At 39.0% G+C, this 26,513-nt stretch overlaps 1 protein-coding gene across 9 annotated transcripts in view; it reads left to right on the top strand.

The window, feature by feature from the left end:
• ANKRD28 (ankyrin repeat domain 28) overlaps positions 1-26,513 on the top strand; it is a 218,062-nt gene that overhangs the window by 150,924 nt on the left and 40,625 nt on the right. For all 9 annotated transcript variants that reach the window (NM_001205960.2, XM_024989835.2, XM_059884931.1 and 6 more), the window contains 9 exons: positions 5,136-5,336; positions 6,727-6,814; positions 12,505-12,647; positions 15,617-15,829; positions 19,623-19,701; positions 20,431-20,545; positions 21,853-21,935; positions 23,728-23,791; positions 23,987-24,055. In NM_001205960.2, coding sequence (NP_001192889.1) covers positions 5,136-5,336; positions 6,727-6,814; positions 12,505-12,647; positions 15,617-15,829; positions 19,623-19,701; positions 20,431-20,545; positions 21,853-21,935; positions 23,728-23,791; positions 23,987-24,055 — 1,055 coding nt within the window. The remainder of the gene's footprint in view (positions 1-5,135; positions 5,337-6,726; positions 6,815-12,504; positions 12,648-15,616; positions 15,830-19,622; positions 19,702-20,430; positions 20,546-21,852; positions 21,936-23,727; positions 23,792-23,986; positions 24,056-26,513) is intronic.

The following is a 26,513-nucleotide window of genomic DNA, read 5'->3' as shown; positions in this document are numbered from 1 at the left end:
CACAGTAGCCTGATAGACTTGTTTCAGAGGTGCTACTGGTTGTGATCAGGAAATAATCTCTGCAGTGTGTAATGATTAAATGAAATATTGTTTAGGTAAACTGTAAAATTCATTTTGGAAACATTACTAGTTCTCCTGTGTTGCCAGTTCTAAATATAATTTTAAAATATGTTAAGTGTCTTATGAAGAAGAACAGTTCCTTCTTATTTATAATCCTGTGCTTTGTTTGATCTTCAAGATAACTGACATTTTGTGAGAATTCATTTTTATATTTGTCATTATCTTCTAACCCTCATAAAATCCTTGAAGAATAAAAATATTCTGAAGAAACTGTGTAGTTAACAATTTGCTAGAAACCAGTCAGCTATTGGGTAGCAAAGATGATAACGAATATCTGGACCCTCTTTTTTTCTGTCATTTTATTGCCTTTCTGAAATGGATTGTGTGTGTGTGTTACAAATGCATTGTGCCCAGAGCACACCTTTTACCCATCTTAATGTATTTGATTCTTGTTGAAAACATTTTTTAAAATAATTTAAAGTATAAAAGGGTGTGATGGTGTAAAGTAGTATTTTCTTCAGTTACTGAGATTGTGAGAGATGGAGAGGGTTGCTCCTGCTCCTTCTCCCCATCATGGGACCAGGTCCTTCTTAAGTCTGCTCATTCTCCGTACTAATCGCAAACTACATCTTGAACACAAAGCAAGAGCTGGGCAGGTGAAGAGGAGCGGAGGACAAAGTGACTGGAAAGGACTGTGAATGCTGTGCTGTGACAGAGGCGGTCTGTTGGCCATAAGCCTTCGGGTTGGGAGATGGAGGGGGAGGGAACAGGGGTCTTGGTGGCTACAACTTATGAACTGTGGGGCCTGGGCTGGGGGAGACTGGCTTCCGGTATCACCTGCCACGTTCTAGCTGGGTGATCTTAGGCAAATCTGGGAATTCTGGAAACTAAGACATATTAACCAAAATACTTTGAACTCTGAAATTCATGGTAATATTATTGAGATTGTGGCTAGCCCTCTTGTAAAGAAGTTTCTTTAGATAATGCAATTAAGGAAGATAAGCGTTACCATCATTGCAACTTTTTGGTAAGTTAATCATATTTGCCTGTTTTTTTGGCATGACTCTTAGGAATGTGACTTAAATTTAGTGGAGTTTTACCAGATTAAATTATCAGGAAGAGCACTTCGTATATTTGTAGAGATACCAGGCCAAAAATTCTTAAAATAATTAACGTTAGAGGCAGATTGCAGGTTCCACCCAGAGACCTAACTGCTAATTTTTTAAAATTATGTATGTAGCTTGAACTTAAAGGGCAAGCTGTGGGTTAGAAAGCTAATCCTAATAAGTTTAAGCTTTTCAACCTAAAATTAAGTTTAGTCTTTCACAGAAGTTAACTCTTCATGGACGGTGGATGTCTTAAGGGTTAATTTCCTCCCTGAACTTGGGTTGAGAAAGACTGCTTCCAGTGAAGTACCCCCCATTCCAGCTCTCCGTCCGTGACACACCTGCTCGTGTTGCCTGGCTGCCTCCTTTTGGTTTGTGACTGTCGTTCCTCAAGTGTCACATACAGTTCAGCTCTCTGTAAATGCATTCTGTATTCTGAATAGATCAATTTCTGAATGCTAGGGGTGTGTGTGTATTTATTTATTTATTAAAAGCCACATCACACTGGATCCTCCAAAGGATATGCATTTATTGTTTTTTAACATAACCCCAAGAATTATCATTTTAGTTCTGTCAAGATAACTGAGTTTAAAATAGATCACCATGTGAAGTATTAGTGGTTCACCCAAACATTGCATTTATTTGCAAATGGGTTAGCCCTTCTTTTTGCTGTGCCTGACCCCAAGCTATGAATAAATACTCTTCAGGTATTATTTAAACTTTTGTTATCACCCCATCCCCATATTTCATAATCATATGTAAATCAACGTCCTAGGGTATAACTTGTGTGTTTGAAGTCAAGGCCACCTGCAACATTTCTTACACATATGTACACATATGTACCTCTGGTGGTAGTTTAGTTGCTAAGTCATGTCTGACTCTTGTGACCCCATGGACTGTAGCCTGCCAGGCTCCTCTGTCCATGGGATTCTCCAGGCAAGAATACTGGAGCGGGTTGCCATTTCCTTCTCCAGAAGATCTTCTCAACCCAGGAATCGAACCCAGGTCTCCTGCATTGCAGGCAGATTCTTTACCAACCGAGCTATGAGGGAAACCCATATTATGTACCCTCTAATAATGGGGAAATTAAGATCAAGGTTATTCTGGTAATTTTGCCATTAGTAAAACCATGTATATCCTACATAGTTATCCCTACACGTTTTTTCCTGAATGCTTATAATGTGTTGATAATCTAGAATTTTACAAGGGTTTGACATCAGGCTCATTGGTTTGCAATTTCCAGAAATTTACCCTTGTTTAATTTTTGTTTTTGATGTCTCCTGTCCTTTGTTCTTTGAAAGTGTTACTCATTGGTGTCCCACTCTTTGCGACCCCATGGACTATGTAGCCCACCAGGCTCCTCCATCCATGGAATTTTCCAGGCAAGAGTACTGGAGTGGGTTGCCCTTCCCTTCTCCAGGGGATCTTCCAAACCCAAGGATCGAACCCTCAGGTCTCCTGCATTACAGGTAGATTATTTACCGTCTGAGCCACCAGGGAAGCCAGTTTTCTCCAAATTTTCGAAGGTCACTGCTGCTGTGATATGACACTGGCCTATATTATTCTGAGTTGTAATGTAGATATGTCAATATTAGCTCACCTGCCATAACAGAATATCACAAATTGGGTGGCTTAAGCAACAGAAATGCATCGTCTCAGTCTGGAGGCTAAACATTCAGAGGAAGGTTCAACGGGGTCAGTTTCAATAAGGCCTCTCCTCCTGGCCTGTGATGCCTGCCTTCTTGCTGTGTCCTCATGTTTGGTGAGGCAGGGGGAGAGGGGAGGTTCTCTTCCTGGCCTTAAAAGGCCATCAGTCTGTCAGATTAGGGCTCTCCCATATTGTCTCCTCTCCCTTTCCCTCCTAAATGCACTTTAGTGGGGGAGGCAGGACTTCATCGTGTGAACGTTGGGGTACACAGTTAAGTCCCCAGCAGTGGACTCAGGATTCAGACTAATCTGTCCTGATTCTAGAGTCTTAGCCATTGTGGTGGGTGCCATCTTACCCACCGTCAGCCACAAACTGGGTTCATTCTTGCTTTTCTGTGAAACAAAAGTATAGCTTTGGTTTCTCTCTTCTTGGTGATGGAACATAAATATTCCACACACTTTTCAGAAACTCACAGGTGTGCGTTGTGCATTCTAGTTGGACATAATTGAGGCACACCTGTCATCCATAGTATGCTGCATTTGCCCCATTTTCCTAATTATAAACTCTTCATGTTGCTTCTGATTATCTCCCATGAACGTGCTACAGAGATCCTGACAGTGCTTGTACCCCATTCTCCATGATTCTGAGTACATATTGCTCTGTGTGTATATTTTCCCTGTGTTCTCTTTTTTAAATTGAAATGCAATTTACAGTAAAGTGCACAGACTCTTAAGTGTGTAGTCTTGAGTTTTGGCAGATGTGTATACCTCTGCAGCCTTCTTCCCAGTCTAGATTTAGACGATTCCATCACTCCAGCCAGTGCCTTCATGTCCCTTTTCAGTCAGGCCTGCCTGTCCCGAGGCAAGCGCTGTTCTGATTTCTCTCACTAATTTTGTGTAATTTTGGCTGTTGTGTCATTTTGTAAGAATGGAATCATACAATGTGTGCTCTTGCACCTTGACTGCTTTTGCAGTTTGTCCTTTTTATTGTGTACATTGGTGGTGCATTCCTTACTATTTCGAAGTCGTGTTTCCCTGTATGTATATGCAACAGTTGTATCTATTTTCCTATAGGTGGACATTTACATTTCTTTTTTGACTCTTATGAGTAAATAAAAGATTGCTATGACATTTTCAGATGGATCTTCTAAATTTTCTCATGGGTAAAATAGTTGGAATGGAGTTGTGAGGTCACAGGGCAGGCCTCTGTATGTCCTTGATTAACTACTTAACAGATTGATAGATTGATGGGCATCTCTCCAGCCTTTTGCCGTTTCCCAGATTTCATACAATCCCTATTACTTTTTATTTCAAAGGCTATACGTGAGTCATGAATAATAGTATTTTGTTTGGTGTTTCTTGCTATGTTGCATAGTTATTTTAATTTTTTGAACACTGTGTACATTAGCTTTTTTTTGCTTGATAGCAGTCTTGAAAGGAGTGGTGGGCGGGTGCTAGTTCCCCCTTTACTGATAAGAAGACCAGAGGCTCAGTTTTACTAGACTTGAATAGTTACGCCTTGTAAATGACAGAACTGAGATAATTTGCTTCTGGTCTTTTCCATTTTGTGTATAGTTTGTCACTCATCTGCCAAAAATAGGATTGTCCCTGCAAGCAGAAGCTTTTTGCCATGTTTAGTTCTGATTATACTGCTTAATATTGATGGCTTACTGGATTCCTTTTGATTTTGCCATGAGTCCAGTTTATGGATGTGTTGTGACATTTTCCTTGTGTTCTGGGAGACCAATCACTGAATAGTAAACTGTTAGTTTGCCTTGTTAACACCAACTTTCCCACAAGGTAGAATCACAGCAAAGGCTTCTTTCTTCCCTCCCCGCTCGCGTGCTCTCTGTCTCTCTCTAATGAACGAGGTCCTAGTAATTTTTCATTTTGTAAAATACAGCATGTGTAGTACCTTGGGAAATAGTATGTTTTAAATTTTTTTGTATTTAACAGCAAAGTGATAAATCTAATTTTTAAAGCTTTGAAATTATAAATTAATTGTATCTCACCATCTAGAAAAGCAAGAGTAGTGATGAATGCTTTTGAAGAATATTCGTCAGTATTTCTTCTCATACATTTTGATGGAGATTGATGGCTATGCCTCAGTTGGAGGATGAACAAAGGGAATATTTTATCTTGCTGTATCTTGCATGGCTCTGAGTACTGCCTTTAGTTCAAGGTCTTTTGTTTTCTGGCTTGTTTATAGCAGGTTCTACCAAACTTTTTATTTCCTCAAGAAATTGGTTTTCCATCTTGCATGTACAATTTCTAAAGCTGTTAAGTCATTTGTCTTATGTAACGTATCTTCGTGTGTTTCAGGAAGCAGTTCAGGTGCTGTTGAAGCATTCCGCAGATGTTAACGCTCGAGACAAAAACTGGCAAACCCCTTTGCACACAGCGGCCGCTAACAAAGCCGTTAAGTGCGCGGAGGCCTTGGTGCCTCTTCTGAGCAATGTGAACGTGTCTGACCGGGCAGGGAGGACTGCGCTGCACCATGCAGCTCTCAGCGGCCATGGGGAGGTAGGCGCTGCCCTTCCCTCAGTGACGCTCTGCGCCCCCACCCCCGTTACTAATGAACTCACCTGTCCTGCTCCTTTTTATTTATGTTTGCCTTCTTCAAACCCTCAGACTTCTTTTCATCATAATTCATGATGTAACTTTCTCACATTTAGAAATTTATCAGATACAGCCCCAACCAACACTACTAACTGTAAAACAATGTGAAAAGTTTATTCTGTCATTGAAGGAAAAAATATCTAGAAAGTCAGAGCAGTTTCATTGTTCTTCCAGAAAGATGGTAGCAGAGGAAGGTAAGAGTGTAGAAAACATTTTCTTAGTTTATTTTGAACATTTAGTCAAGATTTCATTGATGACAGGCCATCAAAAGAAAACAGTTAAAAAAAAATAGTAGTTATCTTATACAACGAGCATTGGCTAATAATGTTAGGTGTGTTATAGCAAAGAGTGGGGCTTATGTATGTACATGGAAGACATAGGAAAGAATGAGACTCAGTTAGAAGAACCTTTGAGGCCAGCTTGTCCAGTTCATTTTTTTTGCAGACACAGAAACTCAAACGGGTAAATATAAATGGTCCTACTGTATGGCAGAGGGAACTACATTTAATATCCTATAATAACCTATAATGCAGAAGAATTTGAAAAATATATATGTGTGTATGTAAGTGAATCACTTTGCTGTCTACCTGAAGCATTGTAAATCAACTATACTTTGATTTAAAAAAGAAGAAATAAAGTGACGTTCCCAGGATTCGGGGGCTGAGCGCTCCCTGCTGCAGTGTTACTTTCACTCTTCTTCCCGGTTTTTGCAGCATAAAGAGTTCTTGCCTCCACTGCAGTTCCCGTCACTAGATGAGTCCCTTTTTGACATCTGCAGTGCCCTTTCCACAGGGAAACGACTGTAAATGTGTTTAGACATAATGGAAATAACTACTCTTGGTACGTTTTGAGCTAAGTAGACTGCAGTGGCCTTCAGGTCTAATCATATTATGGACACTTCATTTGTGTTTGAATTAAATTTAAGACATTTCTGCAATCAGAAAGTACTTTGAATTTTAATAATACTTTGAGCTATAAAAAAAGGAATAAAACATGTTGTTAAATACTCTCCCTTTATACTTCCCAGATTGGTGCTTAGTTGTTCATAAAACACCAGGACACAAAGTGGCATCTTTAAAAGATATTGATGCATGACTTCAGTAACAACCACAATAAAACCTTTTGTTGTATTTTGTCCTGTTGTTTATTAAATTATGTTAAAGCATTCAGTATACAATCTAGTGTTTCTGCAAGTGCAGAAATTCAGTGCCAGAGAGATTTGAGATGAGTCTTGATGATGGATATTCAGAAACACTTCTCAATTTTGATGAAACTATGTTTGTTTTTATTCCAGATGGTCAAATTACTCTTGTCTAGAGGTGCCAATATTAACGCTTTTGACAAGAAAGATAGACGTGCTATCCACTGGGCAGCATATATGGGTACGTCTTTTTTTTATTTATTTTTTGATATTAAGTGTTAAGTAAAAGTTGGACGTTGTCGTTCTTGCATTTGTATAGAATGTCTTTTAGGATAGTGAGAAGTTATGTCTCAGTTTGCTGCCCAAATGAAACCAGCTTTGCAGTAGGGGAGGCTAGCAAGGATAGGAGTACCTTGGGTCCAGTTCTCTTGCTGCTGCTGCTGCATCACATCAGTCATGTCCGACTCTGTGCAACCCCATAGACGGCAGCCCACCAGGCTCCCCCGTCCCTGGGATTCTCCAGGCAAGAACACTGGAATGGGTTGCCATTTCCTTCTCCAATGTATGAAAGTGAAAGTGAAGTCACTCAGTCGTGTCCGACTCTTAGCGACCCCATGGATGGCAGCCCACCAGGCTCCTCCGTCCATGGGATTTTCCAGGCAAAAAGAGTACTGGAGTGGGTTGCCAGTGTCTTCTCCCCATTTCCCTTGGAAGCTGTTTAAAATTAATTCTGTTTACCTTTAAAGGGAGAGACATCCTAGACAGAAGCCTGGGGTACAGTTTAGACTGGTGTTTACTAAAAGCTCATTCTTATCCTGAACACATCTTTGTTTGTATGGGGATATTAAGGTAGAAGTTGTGAAGATATATTAGAAAGCCTGTTACCGGACTTCCCTGGAGGTGCAGTGCGTAAGAACCTGCCTGCCTGCCTGCCAGTGCAGGGGCCGTAGCTTCCAGCGCCAGTCCAGGAAGAGCCCACATGCTGCAGGGCAACCAAGGCCGTGCAGCACAGCTCCCGAGCCCGTGCGCTGTAACTCCTGGAGCCCGTACTCAACAGCAGGAGAAGCTGCCACAATGGGAAGCCTGTGCACCGCAGCTCAAGAGTCGCCCCTGCTCACCACAGCTAGAAAAGAGCCTGAGCAAGCAATGAAGACCTAGTGCAGCCAAAAATAAACAAATAATTTTTTTTGAAAACCTTTTGGGCCAAGCACTGGATTAAATAGGCATATCATGTTTGATTTCTACCACAGTAATTTCACAGAAAGAAACTGAGGTGTAGATACCAACTTTTCTGCTTTTAACATTCTTGAGGGGATTCCCTGGTGGTCCAGTGGTTAGGACTGTGTTTTCACTGCCAAGAGCATATTTTCAGTCCCAGGTTGGGGAGCTAAGATCCCACGAACTGTGCCGCACAATGAGAAAGGGGCTGGAATTCTTGAAAAGTCTTAGGATCTCCAAAATCTGCTGTCTGAAACAGAGTCCGTGGGGAAATGGTCCTGGGGCAGACCACTTATGACCTGTGTCGCTCTGTGAGCAGAGCACTGCCAAAGCATTAATGGGTTCTTGAGGTGACTTGGACAGCCAGGGAGGAGAAGCGCCAACCTTCCTCAGGATGCTTACAAAAGAACGGAAAGATGCTGGCTTGTGGGTGCTGAAACCATGCAGGTTGAAGTGAATCTTAACCTGCCCCTAACTTTGCAAGTCCTGCAGGGCTCGGCTGTGCCTCAGGAAGGAAGCCGTGGATGGAGGCATCTTCAAGTAGAGAGGAACTCCTCTCTTTGCAGCCATGGAGCTCAGGACGTTTTCTCTTCCTCCCAGAAGTCCATTCTGCTTCTACTATGCTGATTCTTCTTGCTTAGGAAAGGTTACACGGACTGATGGAGCTGTTGTGTCATGCTGGTCTCTTCCCTCTCATACTGGAGTACCTCTCATGCTGACCACAAAGGGCAGTCTAGCCCCTCTTCACACAGGCATGGCCTATTCCCATTACTGCCTGCATTCGCTTTTGTCTTTTCCTAGCTCTCTCTTAAAACTAGAAGATTGATGGAAGATTATTGATTTAAAATTACTGTATAAAATTCTAAAATAGAAAAATGTAAGAAACCAAATGAACTCAAAGCAATTTGTCAATAACGCCAAGTTCAGGAAGATCCTTTGCCTATCATGAAAGTAACTCTGGAGCGGTTGGTGTTTCTCTCACACCAGAGGCTTGTGCCTCTAGTTACGTCATGGGCAGTTTTCTTCTGTTAATGGAAGGTAAGACATCCAGAAGCAAGTCTCCTGTGGTGTCCTCCTGCTGTCTCCTCACAGCCTGTAGATTTTCTGTATTGAAGTCTTGGGAATTTTTCTGAATATGCTAGAGTAGCTTATTCTTAAAGACAGTTTAGGAACAACGAGTCTGATTTTAAACTATGTAACTTATAGTAAAAGTTTCACACATTAAGCAGAGAGCATTAGGCTTTTTATCTTCAAAGAGTTAGGCTTGGCTAAACAGCAGTTTTCATAAAATTAAAGGCCACAGAATTTTGTGGGTTGCCTCTAATTGGGTGTGTGTGTATCTCAGGGTCCTTGGATGGCTTTGTTTTCCTTGATCTGCTAAATGTCATTTTTTAGGCTGATTGTGATTGTAGAAAATACTCTGTATTTTTTGTGCCTCACAGTCCATTTAATTTTTGAGCATAAACATTCAGAGGTTAATATTTTTTTTCCTTGTCTCTTCCTTCTTTAAGCTTGGAGAAAGAAGAGTATTTACACCCAATTTCAAAAACTTCAGTTGTTTTAGGTGTTCAGAATTAAAAGGAGCTAAATATACGGAAGTAGGGAGCTGTTTATTACCTGGTCTATTAGACAGGCCTGAAGTCCAGATCACTGTCACCTCTAGAGACTCTGTCAGGATTAGCCCAGGAAACACTGGACTCACATGTGTTCTTGTAATTTATTCCTCCCAGGCTTCCTTCTTTGCCTGCTGTCTCCTGGCTGAGACTACTTTTCTCTTTAGGCTCTACCTCTTCCCCTTGAGCTACGACTAAATTCTCAACTCCATCCTCACCTCAAATGAACTGATTATTTTCCCCTCCCTCCCCTGTATTTGTTCCTACTGTGAACCTTCATTAAGATCCCATTTACTCACTCATCTTTTCCGTTGCACAGTGCTTTTAACAAAATCCAGTCACCTTACTGTGATGACTCTGAGATAGAGGGCACTAAGTAAAGGTTAATTACCTTAATGAGCAATTCATTACATTATTTCTTTTAAAAGCAGTTCATAATTTGAGTTGATATGAAATGGTGTTTGGTTTTGGTTTTTTTTTTTTTTTTTCCTGCTCCTTTTCTTTCCATAAAAATGTGCAGACCTGCTGTACAGCACAGGGGACTGTACTCAGCACTCTGCAGTGACCTGTATGGGGAAAGGATCTGAAAAATAAAAAGGAGTGGATATATGTATATGTGTAACTAATTCACTTTGCTGTGTAGTAGAAACTAACACATTTTAAACCAACTATACTCCTGTAAAAATTGAAAAAAAAAAAAACAAACATAGCTCGTTTTATTTATACATTCATGAACAAAAGAAAAATACAGAGAATTTTCCAAATTCCTGAAGGATAATGATTATACTTACCAAGCTTACATTGCTTGGATATAATTGTTTTTAAAGAACGTTGTTACTGATTACAGAATTAAGTATGCCATGCTATCTACTGAATGCTATCTTCTGAAAATACACTCAGATAAATTGAATGAAACCTAGTCCCCTTGGGTACCATCATTTTATATATTGATAAGGAGAAAACATACATATTCTGGCTAGGGTCTGCCTAGCTAGAACAATATATTTATTTCACTCTAGAACTCTCTTGCCTTTTTTCTTTCAAATAAGTCACACCAAACTGACTATGGAAAGACCTCTTCTTCATGTTTTCAGTGGTCCATTAAAGGAATTTATGCATATTTCAGAAATGTACTTAAATAAATATTTGTCAATTTTAAGATAGTAAATTTGCTTACTTGTGGCCCCTTTTAAAAATAGGTTTTTTATCAACATCAGGAAAAGTTCACACTTCCTGGAATCTACACAGTTAATATGACCTGCGTCATTTACTTAGAGTGATATATTTTGAACAGTTTTTCCAGTATGTTTGTGTTATGGGCCTTCTAGTCTTAAAAATCAGAAGAATTTGTTTCTTTTTGGCCTATTAGTGAATAATATGCATTTGCCTGGTTTAAATAAGCTCCATTTATGTGTGACCCTCCCAGGTATTATAGGTCCTGATTTTTAATACATTACCACAAACCCAAGTAGTTGTTTTTTCTAGAGCCATAGGTCAGAGAAGTAACATGTCTGTCTTGAGAGAGCTTTTGTACCAGCTACTGCTCTTATATGATAGTCACATTTACTTTGACATCTAATGATTTAATAGATTTTCTTTTGATTTTTCCTTTCCTAAAAATATAGTAGATATTTTTCATATAAAGATGGGAGAAAATGTCTGAAAGTATCCACTTAAATTGATAATTTATATATATAAACAACCAAATATACTTGATTCTTTATACATCTTATAGTATCCTTTTTTCAGGAGAGTGGGGTCCTATGTTTGAAAATCTCATATTTATAGTTTTTAACTTTATATACTCCTTTCCTATGAAGGCATATTAAAAATGACATCATGAACAACTTGTTTATTGCAACAAATGTTTATTGGGTGTCTTTTGTTTGAAGTATACCATGAAGGAGACCATAAGAGCCTATGACATTTTCCTTTAAAGATCCATATTTGGGAACCTAATACATAAAAGTAATTAAAATGTTAGTTAAATAATGATTCAAGTATAAGAAACATCACAAGGTATTATATGCTTATTAGATAGTATTTGCAGGTAGAAGGTGCTTTGGGCCATGTAATTCTGGGGAACTGGAAGCCTTCTAGGGCAGATAGGAACTGACATGGCCTTCTTCATGGATTAATAGCAATGATTAGAAAGAAACATCCAGGCAGAACATCCTGTGCAGTGAAGAAACTGGCTTCATGAACAAAGACACAGTGGTGGCAGAGCTTTGGGGAGGAGGAGGAAGCACTGTAACCTCATCTGGTGAGATGTGAGGGGACAGGAAAGGAGGCCAGTGGCTCTCTCACCTTTCAGATGCAGGTCCCCCTTCCTGGCCTCCTTGCATGGTTGGGGGCAGCCTGAGACTAGTTCTGACTAACAGAAGCAGCATGGCCTCTGGACCAGAGCATTTGATTAGTGGTGTGAAGCTTAGTCCCCTTTCTTGGCACAGTGACCAGCTGCCTTCAGGATTGTGTCAGCTCCATGTGTCTGGATCCTTGAGGGACTGAGTAGAGCCCTCTTGACAAGCTATCATAATGCTAATGAGAAAACACTGATTGTTTAGACCACTGAGATTTGGGAGTCAGCATGGGTGAGCAACAAACTAAGGTTGTTAAGGACAGCTGGTGGAAATAGAGAGAAGTTTTTAGGTTAATGTTCCAAAGACGACATTTTTAAGAAATATGGCCAATTCACTCCCAGATTTCTGAATAGAAGAAGATTCCGCTAAAGCTTGCAAACATAAACTAATGTCTTATATTAGAAATAAGCTAATTTAGTAACTTGAGAGTGTATTAAAAACAACCTCGGAAACATGATCTAGGGGAAAGGAGGATTGCAGGGTCATCATTGGATAAGATAATTAAATGTATTATTTTCAGCTGTTTGTTGCGCCTGTCAACATTTATCAAAATTATCCTGAATTCTTACTTTTTCCTTGTGTCCACTCTCTGGTTATAGCATGATTAATTGGTGACTGTCGAGCATTGTCTAGTTAATTTGTACTTTTACCTGTCTTTAAAGACATTCAAGATCATATTATATTTCATATTTTCCATACGCTCTCTGCTTGTTTTTTTTTCTTCATAAACACATTTTCAGGTCACATTGAAGTAGTGAAATTACTTGTGGCACACGGAGCTGAGGTGACATGCAAGGACAAGAAGTCTTACACGCCTCTCCACGCAGCAGCCTCCAGTGGGATGATCAGCGTAGTCAAGTACCTTCTCGATCTTGGAGTTGATGTAGGTGTACAGACTAAGCAGGATGAAGAATGGAGCGTTTTGTGTGTTTGTGATTTCATTGTCTGTGATTTCATTGTCAGTGGAGGTTTTTTCAAATTTAAAAGATGTTTTCTTACAGTAACGTTTTTGTCTTTTAATAGTGTTATGTTTATACTCCTTTGCATAATATACAGTCTGCTGATTCTGACCAAGACATGAAGTTAGTCAAATGTGTTAAGAGGTAGAATATTTTCCAAAGATGAATGGTTGATTGACAGAGGTTTTCCTTTTCCATCACATTCTAGCCCCCTGTAGCTTCATTTCAACTGTGGAAACCAGCAGATCAGACATACTTGAATTATTTTCCTAAGTGGCTTGGTTATTGTTAGTAGTATTTGCCCAGTTTGTCTAATATTTCCTTTAAATGACTGTAGCTGTTCATAATACAGTGTACTGACCAGAAGTAGGCAGGGAAACTAGAGGCTTCTGGCCTCTAGTTAGCTGCAAGTATTCCTTACTATATGAGTCTGTTTGGTTAGGGAAGGGTTGCCTGCTTCATCTGAATATCTTTGATAATAGAACCGGGACAGCTAAGAATACCTGGCGCTCCCATAGTCCATCCTCTACACACATGTATGTTACCCGCCACCCTGCCCTGGTGGCTCAGCTGGTAAAGAACCTGCCTGCAGTGCAGGAGACCTGGGTTCAGTCCCTGTGTTGGGAAGATCCCCTGGAGAAGGGAATGGTTAGCCACTCCAGTATTCTGGCCTGAAGAATTCCGTGGACTGTATAGTCCATGGGGTTGCAAAGAGTTGGACGTGACTGAGCAACTTTCACTTAGTAGCTCTACTCTTATTTTAGGTACAGGTCTGACAAGCTTGTCTGGTTCTTTAAAACAGACTATTTGTTATTGTTTAGTTGCTAAATCGTGTCCGACTCTTTCACGACCCCATAGAGTGTAGACCACCAGGGTCCTCTGTCTATGGGATTTCCCAGGAATACTGAAGTGGGTTGCCATTTCCTTCTCCAGGAAGTGAGGGTCCCAATCCAGGGATTGAACCCGTGTCTCCTGCATTGGCAGGCAGATTCTTTACCACTAAGCCGTTGATTTAAAACAACCAGGAGAGAGGGAGGTAGTTTAGATCAGCTGCAAAGACAGAAAGATAGTTGGTGACCTGGTTGAACTCTTTATTAATTTAAGGACTATATGAAGCACTTAATTTTTGAAAGATAGGGATCAGAAAGCCAAACACAGTTAGGTAGAGTGCAAACAGATGAAAGGTTTTTTTTTCAATTCAGCACTTCCTATAGCTCAGTTTTAGCACCGAGATTATAATGCCCAAGAGACCCTTGATCTAGATAAATGAGACAGCCTACTTCTGGTCACTGTTTCAAGTCCATTCGGGGACAATTTTTAAAGCATATTTTATTGGCAGCAAAATAAACTCTGGTGAGAGTGTTCTTCAAAAAAAGTGGTCAGACTTTGAGGCACTTGGTGACCCATGGCCTCTGATTGCATGACTCAGCTTCTAAGAGCTGCCGTAACAAACAGCCATGAAGTGGGTGACTAAAGGCAGCACACGTGATCTCTCAGAGTTCTGGGAGCTCCAAGGGAGAATCTGTTTTAGGTTGCCAGCTTTGGGTGTTGAAATCTAGATGATTTGACTAAAGTTATGTGTGGCTTTTTCAGTTCCTCTTATTTCTGTTACTGGAGATCTGAGAAAGGAAAATGTTAAAGTTGTGACAGATTGGGCCCAACCACAAGGATAGAGGGCACAGAACTCCCTTGAGCTTTGATAATTCACTAGAAGGACTCCAGAAACTCACTGAGCACTATTATACTCACAGTTATGCCTTATTACACAGAAAAAATACAAACTAAGGTCAGCCAAAGGAAGAGACACACAAGTATTCATTCTAAATGCAAAGCTCCCGTTGGCCTCTCCCTGCAGAGTTGGGACTCTAATCTCCCAGCGTCAGAGTGTGACATACGCATGCAGTATTGCCAACCAGAGAAGCCACCCGAGCTTTGTTATCAGAGTTTTGTTGAGATTCCACTAGATGGGCATGATTGATCAGAATTGCTCATGTGATTGATTTCAGTCCACTGAGACCAAGTGATCCAAAGCCCTTCCCCCAAATCCCATGGCTGTTTATGTGGCCCTGCCCCTGAAGACTATCCGCTCTGCTAACCCTCCTCTCAGCTGCAGGGTACCCAGCTCCCACCCTAGACAAGCACATGTCTATCAGGTGTGCCGTGGGTTACCTCCCAAAGGACAGGGACAAAGGTAAAATTCTTCATTACAGGAAAGCTGTGTAAACTTGAAAATGTTAATCCAATATATTTTTTAAGGAATAGAAAGATAAACTTGAGTTATATGAATTATTTCTCAGTACTGATCACATTGTTTAGAGCATACTCATTTTGGTAACATATCAGTGTATCAGTATGTAGGCTGGAATATATCTAGAGCCTAAGTTTGTTGCAAAAATGAGTTAAATAAATAGGAAAGGATGTCACTCATTTCTTAAAAATCTTGCAGTCTACTAAAAACCAACTTTCATCTTTGGTCACTGTAAATGAACCAGGAGAAAATATGTGTGTTTTTCAGTATATGTCAATTTTCAGTTTGTGTCCATTTTTCATGATTCTTAGAGTTAATGCTTTAATTGTCTCTACCTAGAATGCTTTTTAAAATATTTGTTTTCATTTTCCTAAAATATCTCATGTAATCATTCAGTTTTGTCTTGAAATAGACATTTGTCTATATGAATTATATTCCCTGATGGTACAAAATCCATTTGACACCAAAATGCTGCAGTTATGTTCGTTTTTTTAAAATAAGTTTAAAATTATAAGCCTTATCTGTATTATTTATCCCTGTTTCTCACTTTAATAATTTGATTTCAACCACAACGTTGTTAAGGTAGCTTACAACACTAATAATTAGGAAGACTGCATTAACATTGACGTTTTTGTCTTCCAATAGATGAATGAGCCAAACGCCTATGGAAATACACCTCTTCACGTAGCCTGCTACAATGGACAGGATGTTGTCGTGAATGAACTGATAGACTCTGGTGCTAATGTAAATCAGAAGAATGAGAAAGGGTTTACTCCTTTGCACTTTGCTGCTGCATCTACACACGGAGCATTGTGTTTAGAGCTTCTAGTAGGCAATGGGGCCGACGTCAATATGAAGGTAGGAAGTCAGATCAAAATCCCTACCTAGTGTTTCGGGTTGTGCTATGTTAATACTGTTGGTAGCACATACCATTCAGCAGTAAAAAGGAATGAGTTACTGGTACATACACAGATAAGTCTTAAAAGTACTATGCTGAGTAAAAGTGTTACATAAGAATTTGTTCACTGTTCCCACTTATATAAAGTTTTAGAACAGACAAATAGTAATGGGGTGCCAGACTATCTATAGTTGGGGGTAGAAAACAGGACAGTTATTGTCTCTGGGAGCAGGGATTGATAAAAAGGCATGGGGGAACTTTCTGGTATGGTGGTAATGTCCTGTATTTTGAGAGCTTTGGGTTATATGAATAAGAATTAGTCAAAACTCATCAAGTGGTACATTTAAGATTTCAAAGGCCTCATTGCATGTAAATGTTCCCTTAGAAGGTTACAAACCAAGCTAATATTCAACCTTAATTAATGATACACATACCAAAGTATTTTAGAGGCAATAAGTAGATTATCTGTAGCTAATTTTGAAAAATATCATTTAGGGACTTCCCTGGCAGTCCAGTGGTTAACATTCTGAGCTTCCACTACTGGGCAGGCATGGGTTTCATCCCTTGTTCTGCATACCACACAGCTTGGTCAAAAAAAAAAAAAAAAAATCACTTAATAGAATGGGTGGGTGGAGAGAGAGACTGATGTATGATAATGTTCATATAGTAAAATGTTAGCAGTAGACTCTAGGTGGTACACATATGGGTGTTCACAGTAATATTCTTTCAACTTTCCTGTTTTGAAATTTTTCACAATATTAGAAAAATTAAAAGATGAATATCAGTGGTTTACATACAAGGAATAGTTGATTTTTGGTCAGTTGCTTTCAAGAGTGAGCATTTAAGTTTTAGAAATACATAAAAGTTCTGGAGCTAAAATAAATGTACTTTTACTACATAAGTCTTTGGAAATGCACATGTAACCACAATTTTGAACACAACTACTTTATAATGTGTACTTGTCATTTATATTTTCCAAGTTGCTTTCACTGATTGTATCTATTAATTTATTAATTCATTCTTTGGGCACTTGCCAAACCGTGGCTTGTGGAATGAAAAAAAGAAACCATTAAAAAAAAAACAGAACCATTTAGGATTTGTAAAAATATTTAAGCTTCGAATGTTTTCAGAGCTTAATTACATAACATTTCAGCTCCTTTTGTAGGTGTGATAAGCTGGTGTCTTTCAGAGGATAGGGAAGGGAGTCGGTTTTCTCATCTCTAACTTGAAAACATCCTTTAACAATGCCACTGACCCACTCTGACAGCTGTAGCAGCAGCAAGCCCATCTATATTTAGGTCATTGCTCTAAATTGCCCTCTGCCAGCTAAAGGACAGAATTTATACATATCAAACCACGGAAGGAAAGGGCATAATATTAAAAAAAAAAAAAAAAAAAAAAGCCCTCTCTGGTACAAGTGTTTCTTTTAAGAAAATACATTTAAAGCTTTCGGTTCTCAGTCAGATCACCTACTGAAGTTTTATTGTTAATAATTTAAATAACGTCTAAAAATTTCCTAATAATAAATTTGAACTTATTTTGAATTTATTTGAATTTATTCAATTTGAATTTATTTTGATTTGAAGAATTCCTGCTGTTTGGATAATCAGTGCTCAGAAAAAAAAAATTCTTAACAGGAGTGGAGAGGTTTGTTACTTGTTTCCTCAAAAGCCTAGTAATATTTTTTAGTAAAGAGTGTTTCAAAATAAAAAAAATTGAAATTATCTTAACATTTTTCAAATGAAAAGATCTCATCAGATATTTTTAGTCTAGATAGATCTGTTTATGATAAAGTGGCTATAGTTAAAATTATCTTTGTTAAATATTAAGTGTCTTGGAGTAAGAGAGACTTACCTGTATCATTAACTGTTATGCATTTTTTAGTGTATCGATGGCTCAGTAAAAATTAAGCTGTTTATTTTATACAGTGCTGTTTAGACAGACAGTTACTATAGTTTGAAAATAATTTAATTACTTGGTTCATGTGTCATTGCCTACGTAGCTGACCAGTACCTGTAGTTATTTTTAAGTCTGTGTTTTCTTGTGGAATGTAGAGATGAGAATCATTTCTACAAGAGGGTTACTTGCTCATATCAGTGGTCCTATTTGACATTACTTCCTTAATGATTTAGAAAATTCAGTGGTGGATTTTACACATGACAAGGGAATATTTTAGCAAAGTCGTTAAGATGTGGTGGTGAAGTAGATTTGAAGACAACAGGCCATGACATTGATTTAAAACTGGATTCCATAAAAGTTGCTTTGATCTTGACTAAGGATGTGTGACTTCCTGCTGATGTGCAGCTGTCCAGTTACCCTAGCGCCAAGCTCATTGAAACACACTCTCCAGGTTGTTGACGATTTCTGGGTACCGTCCAACCCTGACATTATGTAAAAACTGTTGATAGTAGTGAGTTTTCAAGTAATGTGTTTTCATTGAAGAATATATCTTCATTCCTGACACCAACGTTACCTATATTTGACAAATGGTTATTTGAATAAGGCGCTATGGCTCTAAAATTTGCCTTATAAGAAAGAAAATCATACTTGCTGACCCTCAAGTCCTCCTTATCAAGTCATCTTTCTCCTTCATCTTTTCCTCCCATTTCATTCTCTATTTTGATGTTTCTGACCTGATCAAATTGTGGATGACTTACATTTGGAATGTAAATTTAGGTTCATAAATATTCAGTTTGTAAGTTTTTAAATTGATTGTCCTACAAAATACTATTTAGATGTAAAGTGAATGTTCTTTTAAAAAGAGCAATATAGGTCTGGTTTTTCATAACCTTGCTTATCATGAACCCCGCTACATTGACGATGTCACTTGCTGCCTTTTTTTCCTCCATTCTTCAAGTGTTTATTCTGTAATCAGTTACTATAGAGGATAGAAACTCTGGATAGTATGTATGTTGAAAGCAAAAAAAAAAAAAAATACAATTTCATGCAATATATCCAGTTGTCAAGCCAGATAGCTATTATACCTTTTCCCACCCCCATCCTATATGTAAATTTTGGTCAGAGTACCCCAAATACTTCTTTCCTTTGTGATAATCACATGTATGTTTTGATTAACAAAATAATTTAGGAAAGAAAGGACTTTACCTAACTCACAGTAAAAGATATCACTAATTCATATTTGGAATTCCTCTGAAATTTCAGAATTCCTACATTGAATACACATGCACAACCAGTCTAGTTTATTATCTTAAGTAATTTGAGAAAAAGCTAACAATGTTGATTACAAATAATTATAAACTAAGTAATGTATAAAGTTTTTAAAGTGAATTATAGTGGCTGAAGTTAATTCTGACATTCACTTTTCCTTGGTCAGGGAGGGATTCAGCATTTCTTTTAGGACAAAAGAATTATAGCAATGTGAAATTTTTGAACCTTGCAGCAAATCCTGGCTGTACCACTTCCAATGACGTGACCTTGGTCAAATCATTAGTATCCTTGTTCTTCAGTTCCCCCATCTGTGAAATAGGAGTGATATTAAGATTATAACACACCTACCACTCGGGACCTTCTATAAACTGTAGGCACTATATATTTGTGCTTTATGGTATACATACTAAAACATTAGTTCATAATTTCAGAAAACTGTTTTACACTGCCATAGGCACCTATTAAACCTAATGCTTGAGTAATAGTTATACAAAATAAGGTTGCAAGAGGATATTCAAAATAAAATGAACAATTATGTGTTATGAATATAACCAGAATTTTAAATCTTTTTTGTGTCTATTTCAGAGCAAAGATGGAAAAACTCCACTGCACATGACTGCCCTCCATGGTAGATTCTCCAGATCACAAACCATTATCCAGAGTGGTAAAAAGTATTTCTGTTTGTTTTTTTTCTAAAGTAAAACCATTCATCCACATAATGAATGGTATTGAGGAATTGTTATAGCAGTATACATAATTTTGACATTTGATATCATATCTCATGAAAATCAGATAATGAAGAATTTTAAATGCCACTTACATGTATCTTTTATAGTTGTTTTTCATTTATTTCTGTATTGTTTCGCTTAGATTATTTATATAATATCACTAGCAGTTAGTACTGGCTTTAAAAAAACATGCTAAATAGAAAAATAACTCTGCCTTTCCACTGCAGTTTATTATATATTGACAAAACTCAGTTGCATTTCTCTTTCCCTTTTTGAATATTTTGAACTGTTTTTAGCATTTTCATTTCTTTTCTTTTCGTTTGTATTTGAATTAGTACTAGGCAAGCTAAACTTTTAAATAAAAAGGACTTTTGGGTACATTACTTTAAGGCAGTGTTTCACAAGCCATGTTCCAAGGGACTATTTATAAGTAGAATTGATACTTAAGACAATAGCTGTTCTCATTTGGCAAGGAAAGGGTAGGAGTAAACTCATGATCAAATAATTGATGAGGCGTTGCAGACTGTCTTCTGATTTTTAAATCTATTAAAATCTTATGCTCAGTTCACGAAATTGCTCTAAGTATAAAATCTGTAATCCCAGTGCCTGACCCAGTAACTTTGCTGTGGATGAAATCTATGGATTTTATTCCTCCTTTGTTGCAGGAGCTGTAATCGACTGTGAAGATAAGAATGGCAACACTCCTTTGCACATAGCAGCGAGGTATGGCCACGAGCTGCTCATCAACACCCTCATCACGAGCGGGGCCGACACCGCCAAGTAAGCGCCTGCCAGGCAGGGGAGCGCGGGTTTGTCCTGAACGTGGGACTGTTGCTTGAGCTTTTTCCTCTTGGTGTTGATGATGTAATAGAATGTTTAATACGACTTCACTGGGTCTTTTTATGTTTTTTATCCCAGTTCTTTCTAGATTATGACTAATATGTTAAAGTTTCCATGTAAAATTTTGTTTGAAAGATGGATTCTCTTGCATGCTCTGCAGAAATACACACCCTACTTAAATTGATGCTTATCATTCCTATGTGTAGTTTTACATTTTTATTATACTTTTATATGTTCATAAATGTTTTAAATATTCTTTTAAGCTTTCTAAAAATGGTATGCTACTGTATGCTTCATGAAACTTTTTTTACATGCGGTTGTTGATTTAGCCATGTAAATATAAATTAGGGCTTTTTTTCCTTTCTTAATCTCTGTAAGTAACTCTAGTTCATTCGTTTTATAAAATTTAATTCTTGTGTAAAGATTTCACAGTTTATTCATTCTCCTCATTTACAAACACAACTTACTTCTGATTTTTTACTGCTAGGAAAAATTACTGCAGTGAACAGTCTTAAGCAAAACATTTTGCCTTGTGGTAATGATTCTTGATGGCAAAGCAGGTGGGATGATTTTTGCTCCTGAGACAAATGTCTATAGAGTCATTTTTGGTTGTCCTAATTAGGGCAGAGTGCCACTGCCACCCAGTGTAGCTCGAGCCCAGGGACATTGGTGATGTCCTGCCCTCTCCCCAGCACACACGCACACTGTCCTGCCCTCTCCCCACCACACACGCACACTGTCCTGCCCTCTGCCTACCACACATGCACACCGTCCTGCCCTCTGCCCACCACACACGCACACCGTCCTGCCCTCTGCCCACCACACACGCACACCGTCCTGCCCTCTGCCCACCACACACGCACACCGTCCTGCCCTCTGCCCAGCTCACACGCACACCGTCCTGCCCTCTGCCCACCACACACGCACACCGTCCTGCCCTCTGCCCACCACACACGCACACCGTCCTGCCCTCTGCCCACCACACACGCACACCGTCCTGCCCTCTGCCCACCACACACGCACACCGTCCTGCCCTCTGCCCACCACACACGCACACTGTCCTGCCCTCTCCCCACCACACACGCACAGACCCACACAAGGTCCACAGTGACAGTAAGTAGTCTGAGCTCGAAAAACCCTACTCCAAGAGGAAAGTTGCTGGAGAAGTTAAGTAGTTTCTTTTTACTTTATTTAAGTGACTATATTTTTCTCGCATTGTGATGAAGATACTGTCCTCTTTGCTTTAGACGTGGCATACATGGAATGTTCCCCCTCCATTTGGCAGCCTTAAGTGGTTTTTCAGATTGCTGTAGGAAACTTCTTTCTTCTGGTGAGTGGAACCTTCACAGACAAATTATCCTCTTTTATGGTTCCCCCAAACTCCCTTCCATCCTGCTTTTGCAAAATTATATACAAATACATCCAATCATGGATCATTTATTAACCCCTCTTAGAAGATATTGGGCCCTATAAGATTTGATTTTCTCTTCAACTCTGGGAAAGGTTTTATTTTTCTAGTGATTTCTTCCTCTCTCTTAGTTGGGGAATGGCATGTGGAATATTTCTGAAGTAGTCCTTTTATGTCTGGAAGCAAAATATCTTCATTTGCATGGTTCCTTTTTAAGAACCAGTGACCAGTTTACAGTATCTTCTAGGTCTGAAATGTATACCATATTTAATTACTGTTTTAAAATACCACAGTCATAGTTTGATACAAAACAGGATCAGTAGCTTTCTGTTAATATAAATATTACTATAAAGATATTTATTAAAATGTGTAGAAGTACTAAATATATAAGATTTTACTTTAAATGGTATTCTATTAGCATGTTACAAAAGTTGAACAGATTTTATATGTTATTAATACTTATGATTGCTGAAAGAATTATGGGAAAGTTTCTGGGTAAAAAGCATATTGTGAGACAGACCCTTCTGAGTTTTTCTTAATGGTACCTTTTTTTCCCCCTTGGCTTTGCCCGGTCTTCGTTGCTGCGAGGGCTCCTTCCTAGTTGGGGAGGGTAGGGGCTGCCCCATAGCTGTGGTGACAAGCTTCGCGTTGCTCTGGCCTCTCTTGGTGCAGAGCACTGGCTCTAGGCGTGCCGGCTCCAGTCGCGGCTCCAGTCGCGGCTCCCAGGCTCCGCAGGGCAGGCTCCTGTAGCTGTAGTGTGTGGGCTCAGTTGCCCTGCAGCGTGTGGGATCCTCCTGGGTCAGGGGTTGATCCTGCATCTTCTGCATCTGCAGGTACATTCTTTACCACTGAGCCACCAGGGAAGCCCTTGGTGATATCTTTTAAGTGATGTAACTGTGTTTTGAGTGTTTTAAGTGTATGCATACCACAAGTAATCACATACCCATTTATCTATGGAAGAGAATTATAAAAGTCCCTTCTCAGTGTTAGTAGTAATCCACAGGTAGCAAAGGAAAAAGTTTACTAAGAAATCATTCATGGGGCTTCCCTGGCAGTGCACTGCTTACTCCGTGCTTCTCAAGGCAGGGGATGCAGTTCCTATGCCGGTCTGGGAACTGAGATCCCACATGCCGTGCAGCGTGGCACACCACCCCCCCAACAATGTTTATGTATCTTACAGTTTAGTATATTCACAGAGATACGTGACCATGACTACAGTGGGTTTTAGAAAATTTTTGCTACTGCCCACACCCAGAGAAACTTCATTTGGCATCAGTTCCCCATTTCCTCCCTCCCCCAGCCCTTAGTAATCAATAATCTACTTTCCATCTCTAAATTTACCTGTTCTAGGTAGGTTGTAGAGGTGGAATCACCTAACGTGGTTTTGTGACTGGTTTTTCACTTAGAAATGTTCTGAGGGGTCATCCAGTGTTATAAGTATGTATCAGTACTTTATTTCTTTTTATTGCTGAATAATATTCCATTGTATCCTATGACTTTTAAACAAGTACTCTAGCATTTGTTTTGAAAAAACCCCAGTGTTTTAGTGGTAATTAAAAAAAATACATTATTAATCTGTTTTCAATTAATTTGTACCTATTTGTAAGTCATAGTTTTGTGTATGATGGGGTGTGATTTTTTACATTGTTAATGTAATGCTTTAACATAAAGTAACATGCATATAGTATTACATAAGACGTATTCATTCTTGTAGGATTTGATATAGATACCCCAGATGATTTTGGCAGGACCTGTCTACATGCAGCTGCAGCTGGAGGGTATGTTAACAAAATTTTTACTTTTTGTAAGAAAAAGGTAGCTGATCATGGCAGGTTTTGTTGTTGTTGTTTCGTCATAGTATTTTATTCACTCTGCCCTCATTTGAAAACATACTTTTATGCTTATTTAAACCTACCGATTTCATCATAAAGTTATTGACAGTTGCATCTTCTCATTGTATTTTTCCTGGGTAGTAATTTGGAGTGCCTAAACCTTCTGCTGAATACTGGTGCAGACTTCAACAAAAAAGACAAGTTTGGAAGGTGAGTTGTGGTACAGTTCCTCTATAGCTCCTGCTTAATGTTATTTGCTTAATGACTTTCTCAAATTATAATTTGGCATCTGTGTTAGTCTCTCAGTCATGTCCAACTCTTTGCAGCCCCATGGACTGTAGGCCACCAGGCTCCTCTGTCCATGGGATTTCCCAGACAAGAATCCTGGTGAGGGTTGCCATTCCCTTTTCCAGGAATCTTCCTGACCCGAGGCTCGAACCCATGTCTTCTGCATTGCAGGCGGATTTTTTACTGTCTGAGCCATGAGGGAAGTCCTTAATGGCTTCCTTAATGACTTTCTTAATCTTTTTATTTGGCTTCTATGAGTTAACTAAAAACTTTCACATCTTTTACATTGTGATCATGATGTGTTGAAAGATTCCAATAAGGAAATAACTTCTGAATATTCATTCTTACCCACAGCCTTCTTCCAACTGGGCCCCTGCCATAGCCCCATCCTACCAGCCACAGCTTTCCTTTATAAGCACTACGTACCTTTTATGATGTCATTCCTCTGCTTCCTTTATAGCTATGAAAATGTAACCCATGTGCAGTACCTGTGCTCCCTAAACAGCAACTTACAAGAGCAGTGGTAGTTCTCCATTCCCTCAAGTCATTCTTTCTTAGAGACTCTATGGCCTAGCTTTGCTTCCAGAGCACTAGGAGGGAGGAAGCAGGTCACAGTGTGAACGCAGAGGCCCTGTGTTCCCTCAGCCGACCCACACTCTCACTGTTCAGCCCAGACCTCACTGTTGCTTGCATCTGTGACTGCAGTGATTAAAGCCACCAGGGTCTGCTAAGTTACTTAGAGTGGGAATTGACCCAATGTCTGTTGGAACCATATAGGAAAGGGTGGAAGGCAGTTTGAAAAACACGTGAGCGTGTTATAGTGTGTACAGAAGTCTAATGTACGCAGGCAACTTATGCAGTGTTATAAACCAGTGTTACCTCAGTAAAAAAAGAAAAAGAAAGGTGGCAATATGAGCGAAATTGTATGTCAAGAGTTTGAGAATTATGTCAGAGTATACGATAAGAGAGAGGGTATGTGTTGGAAGGAAATGTGTGAATATGTATCAGTGCCTGGGAATGGTATAGTGCAGAGGTCAATAGAATCACATGTGGTAGAGAATCAGAAGTGTGTGAAAGAAAAGTGAAAACAACTGTCGGACCCGCTGTTCCTTTGAGGAACAGACTGTTCTCATATGCCTGCTGACTGAAGGAGCCAGTGACCCAAGAAATCAAAAATCACTTTGTCTTTGGAGTGCAATATTTTTATAGCTAATTTATTTTTGTAAGTGTGCTTTTTTTTTTTTCCCCCCTTTTAACAATTATTTATTTTATGTATTTGGCTGCACTGGATCTTCATTGCTACATAGGCTCCCCTCTAGTTGTGGTGAGCGGGGGCTCCTCTCTAGCTGCAGTGAGTGGGCTTCATGTTGCAGTGGCTTGTTGCGGAGCACAGGCTCGAGGGCATGCAGGTGTAAGCCGACTTTAATCCAGCTCACGTTAGTTAGTTTGTAGTACATAAAGCACTGTATGCTACAGGCAGGGCTTCTAACTTTACAGGCTTGAAAATAATTCAGGAATAATTGCATCTTCAAAAATACTATTACTATATTATACTAGTATCCAATAAAGTAAAATAATGCTTCACTGTCATTTTCCCAGGTATATATTTTAGAAAACAATATGCCATGAAGACTCTGGACTAAATTCACCTTCACTTTTCTGTTTTCTTTCTTCTTCCTCTTTTTGTAAATGAAAAGTCATGAATCATTATAGTTTTGTAATCTAAATACAGAAACTCCTAAATTTAATAGCATTGTTTTTCATTTCAGTAACTGGAAAGAAATAAGCTACAAATATTCAGTCTCTAGTAATTAACACAGTACCCTAGCTCTTCAAAATGATGAAAAATCTTCAAAAGTATACATTTTTGCTTGAGAAATCTGATATTACTGTGAAGCTCTCCCATATAGTTGATATTACAGCATTCTTTTTCATACTTCTGTATTTTTCTTACCATTTATTCCTCAACCGAGACATAACAGAAGGTGCTACCTCTGTACTGTGAAACATTTGTATTAGTATAGGGGAAGCTTTGTTAAAATGAAAACTCTTCTTAGATTGCTGATGGTATTAGGGAGGAAGAAGAATACAAGTTTTCAAGTTTTGGAGCAGAATATGAAGGGTATCCATAATTCACTCAAAAACCTGTAATTGTTACTGTCTAAGCTATGAAATGCTTTTAACTGTGTTTCTATCTTATTTTACATTCTTTTACTTTTAACTGTGTTTCTGTCTTATTTTGTTTTCTTAGAGGCTTTCGGGCATCTTGGTTTCTCCTCCTAGCTTTCTGTCTGGCCCTTTGAAAGACTTAGTATATGGCAGAAATCAGCCTCCAACTTACTATAAATACAGTATTTATAACTGGGTGGATCAGCTGTGC

Source organism: Bos taurus, chromosome 1 (genome assembly GCF_002263795.3).
Source record: "Bos taurus isolate L1 Dominette 01449 registration number 42190680 breed Hereford chromosome 1, ARS-UCD2.0, whole genome shotgun sequence".
In the NCBI taxonomy this organism is placed as follows: domain Eukaryota; kingdom Metazoa; phylum Chordata; class Mammalia; order Artiodactyla; family Bovidae; genus Bos; species Bos taurus.
Note: the sequence above shows the minus strand (reverse complement) of the source record. Positions and strands in the feature narration are given on the sequence as shown.